This window comes from Salvelinus sp. IW2-2015, unplaced genomic scaffold, assembly GCF_002910315.2.
Source record: "Salvelinus sp. IW2-2015 unplaced genomic scaffold, ASM291031v2 Un_scaffold10927, whole genome shotgun sequence".
NCBI lineage: Eukaryota > Metazoa > Chordata > Actinopteri > Salmoniformes > Salmonidae > Salvelinus > Salvelinus sp. IW2-2015.
In genome coordinates, this window is record NW_019952184.1 from 1 (window position 1) to 4,196 (window position 4,196).

Genomic DNA, 4,196 nt, shown 5'->3' on the forward strand with positions numbered 1-4,196 from the left:
CTTATTAAAATAGAAGTATCCCTTTCCTCTAGGGGATCGGTGTCCCTATACCGGGACGGTTGTTGCTAACGTGCGCTAATGTGACTAGACTGACGTTGTAAGTAACAGCCAACTTTCCAGGACATAGACATGTCTTATATGGGCAGAAAGCTTAAATTCTGGTTAATCTAACTGAAGTGTCCAATTTACAGTAGCTGTTACAGTGAAAAAATACCATGCTCTTTTTTGAGGAGTGCACAACAACAACAAAAATGTATCACGGCAACTGGTTTGATACATTCACCTCAAAAGGTAAATAATGTAGTTACATTCAGTAATCTTGCTGAGGGTCCCAGAAATAAAATGTAGCGTAGTTTTGTTTAATAAAATCAATTTTATATTCAAATATAGGAACTGGGTTCTACAATTTGAACCCCTGCTGTATCTGGCCCCACACCCACCACACCTGGCCATCTAGACGTGTGAAGGTTAGTGTCTTTTCTTTAGGGAAGCTAATTATCCATMATTTATAACATTCCTGGGAGTGTGTAAATTGAAATATTTTATTACCATATCATTTTTGTATGTTCTCTATAGTTATGTACTTGAAAATGTATCAATTGACCAATTCGGCACATTTGGGCAGACTTGATACAATTCCATTTTGTGCAGTAATGCAATGCTTCATTGGATCAGTCTGAAACTTTGCACAAACACTGCTGCCATCTGCTGGCCAAAATCTAAATTGTGCCTAAACTCCTATGCGATTTAATGGCTGTTCTCTGGCATTTCAAAGATGATGGAACAGAACMAAAAAATTGAAAACATGTTTTTTTGTTTGTAATATCTTTTACCAGATCTAATGTGTTATATTCTCCTACATTAATTTCACATTTCTACAAACTTCAAAGGTTTTACTTTAAAATGGTATCAAGAATATGCATATCCTTGCTTCAGGTCCTGAGCTACAGGCAGTTAGATTTCGGTATGTCATTTTAGGCGAACATTTCAAAAAAGGGTCCGATACTTAAGAAGATCCTTTCATTTTTGTTTTTTGTTCTCCATTAGATCATCATCATTGGGGGGGACACACATTCACTTCTCCCTATAGTCATTTCCTCCCTTGTCCTAGGAAATGGTGCAACACCTTGTCGTGACCCTACACAGTGCTTCCTTGTGTCAACTGTTCTGGTAACACTTTACTGAAACCCTGCAGGCATCATGCTTAATAACTTGTTATACGCACAAATTAGTCTTTTACAATGTCCTATAATAATGCTTATAATATGTTATGTATCTTTATTACTTTCTCACCAAGACCTGTGTCACGTTTGCTCAACCTCTGTGTCACTCACACACACCATCTCTTCGGGAAACTTTGTGAAGTCTTGAATCACTACTTGGGGTGGCATGGGCATCGGCATGGGCACAGGCATAGTCACTTTYGGGCCGTGGACAACGCAATTCTTCTGCATCTCTACCCCAAGGGCGGGAGATGGGACCTCACCGAGATGCCTCCGATACTGGACGAAACTGCACGTCTTAAGAACAATGGCGATCACATTTTTACCCATCAGTATCCCAGACACCCTGGAGTCCCTATAGAAAACCATGTTCCCGCCTCGAATGAAGAGAGTGATAATGTTAATGGTCACCAGGCTGAGAATCGGGTAGAGCATCATCTTATGGGGCACAATGTTCACCCCTTGCATGCTGATCTCGCTCAGCGACACGCACGGCAGCACCAGCAGCAGGATGTAGCAGTAGAAGAACATGAGTCCCTCCACCCATAGGGGGAGCCCTCTCCTCTGAGGCTCCCATAGGTTGGCCTGCACGTCCAGGACGTCGAGCAAGTCCACCACCACCCAGAAGAGTCGACGCCGGATCTCCTCCTTCTTCTTCTGCGGACGCACATACTCCATGTGGTCGATGGCCACCAACGTGATGTAGACCACGGGCACACAGATGGACAGAAGCAATGTCAGCGCCTTCCGTGCCACCCCGTCCATGCCGCCGCCAGTCCAACCGTCCAAACTTCCCCTCTTCCCGTCCTCGGCCTTGTAGTTCTGGTAGACAAAGTAGACCTTGATCTCCAGGACGAAGACGTAGAAGAACCATAGGATCATGGTGTAGCCACGCTTGGAGGTCCGCACCTCGGAACCCACCCACACGGCCACGTAGCGTAGGACGAGGAGGAAGCAGATGTCCCCCACAAGGACCATGATGCACACACCAATCTTCCTGGGCCCCTGGTTCTGCTCCACCAGGTAGGCGTCCATCAGCGCCATGCTACTCATGATCAAGATGGCCGACAAGCACACATGAGGCTTGTTGGTGGGCGGTGGTGGCACCATACTGACCAGGTGGCGAAGGTCAAAGAGAAAAATAGGTCCAAGAAAGAAGTGAAACCAAGATCCAAGAAGAAAGGACGAAACACAGGTCAAAGGAAAATGAAGTTCCAAGGAAAAAAATTGTTAAAAAATTTAATAAAATATCAAATAAGGTTGTGGGTCAAAGCAAAAACCTGGGTTCAAAGAGGGTTGTGTATTATAATAAATGTGTGGTAACTGTCTCTGTTCATCAGTTCATTTTAGTCCTGTTGGTTGAATCAGGTATATACCACCAGTTGGTTCAGACAGTTTTAGTCCCATCAGATGAGTACAAAGTCAGGTCCACTTGCATGACCTGCCATCAGTTCCCCCAAAATACCGTCGTAAATATGAATAGTTATCCTTCAACCTCTATTCAGTACTTAGCAAGCAGGGAAAAGGTCAAGCAGAGTAACTTTGAAACCGCATTGCTGCCTAGGGACTGTAATAACTCAAAAAATCCTTACTACCAATAATAGTTTTTGCCCAAACTCTAAAACTCTACACTCTAAACACAATACCTCCACGCCATTGATTTGTAGTCCTTTAGTATTTGCAGTAACTGGGAATTGCTCTTGTATTACTTTAATGTTCTTGTAATTGTGCCAGTGGTTGATACCATTTTAGATGTTGGACATTGTAGATAAGTTGCCGCATAAAAAGCTCTTGCCGAGCAGTAAGAAAAAGCGCAATGGTTTCAGCAATGCACTTACACTTACTTCTCCAGTCATAATCAATCATAAGGATTCGCAGCATTACATTTCCGGTTGGATGCCAATGTGGAATTGGGAACTCCAGCACTAATTCCATACAGTGGCACGGAGTGAAAAAACATGATGGATATGGTCCATTATTTGAGTATTGGATATCCACTGCAAAACAATTATAGGTTTCGTCTCCATTGTAATCCTCACACGTTCCCAACACTGTGATATTCCCAATATATTGTGTTGACAAAAGGAAATGAACAACTGCAAATCCAATGTTCTCTTTCCGCTGACCCACAAAATCATCCGCCGAACTCCCCTTTTGAGTCATAAAAGGGAACAGGGACCTGTGTGTGCAACCTCAAAAAGAAAGAACTGATAAAAGTTTATCTTTCAAGTTGAATCCCTGGAAAAACAACAAGCCTCTTGTCCTTTTCAATAACAAGTGCTCTCACTTCAAAGATGCTCTCCCCTTGACAACACGAAAGCTCTTCCTGCGGAACGATAAAAATAATGTGTCGCTTTGATCAACTATCTGTTCTAGGTGCATGTCCTAGAATGTCCATCGGAGTGCGGTCAACCCTCGAATGCCGGACGTGCCCTACTGCCCATTGAGACACACACGGCCATCAACGAAAAGCCCTTTTCCCTCCTTTGTCATCTTCTTTCCCCCTCCGAAAAGGAGTTGCGAAATGGCCATCACATTGTAACAGCATTGTCAACTCTCCCTGTTTCAAATGTCCTCTAATGTGAAAATCTCTAAACATTTGCCCTCCTTGCTCCTACTCGAGGTTCTGTTTTGTCTGTGCCTTCTCAAACTAGGTCTGCTGGAATCTCTTTTTCGCCCCTCCTCTCTTGCCTCTCTTCCTTCCCCCACTCGTGTGTGCTCAGCCGTTGGATGGCGAAGAGGCATGCTCAGAAAGCCACAGCTGCAGGAGGAGAGAGAGAGCGAGGGAAAGAGAGATAGGGATATAAGGGAGCGATGGTGACGGTCATGTGTGAGCTGCCTCCTGCCTTCAAGTTCTCTTCTCTTTTTTCATCCCTTCTTTTCCACTCCTGGCCCATGCTCTTTAAATCCCTCCGTCCCTCTTCTTCAGAGTGACTGATCCCTGCTGTGAAGTCCACCCAACCCCTCAGATGT

The 4,196-nt window shown here is 44.2% G+C and overlaps 1 protein-coding gene across 1 annotated transcript; it reads right to left on the reverse strand.

The window, feature by feature from the left end:
• Positions 1 to 6: 6 nt before the first annotated feature.
• On the reverse strand, positions 7 to 4,165 carry LOC112080006 (transmembrane protein 121-like). Its single transcript, XM_024145795.2, has one exon. It carries the CDS (start codon positions 2,331 to 2,333, stop codon positions 1,305 to 1,307), a length of 1,029 nt encoding a protein of 342 aa, XP_024001563.1. The 5' UTR covers positions 2,334 to 4,165; the 3' UTR covers positions 7 to 1,304.
• Between the last annotated feature and the right edge of the window lie 31 nt (positions 4,166 to 4,196).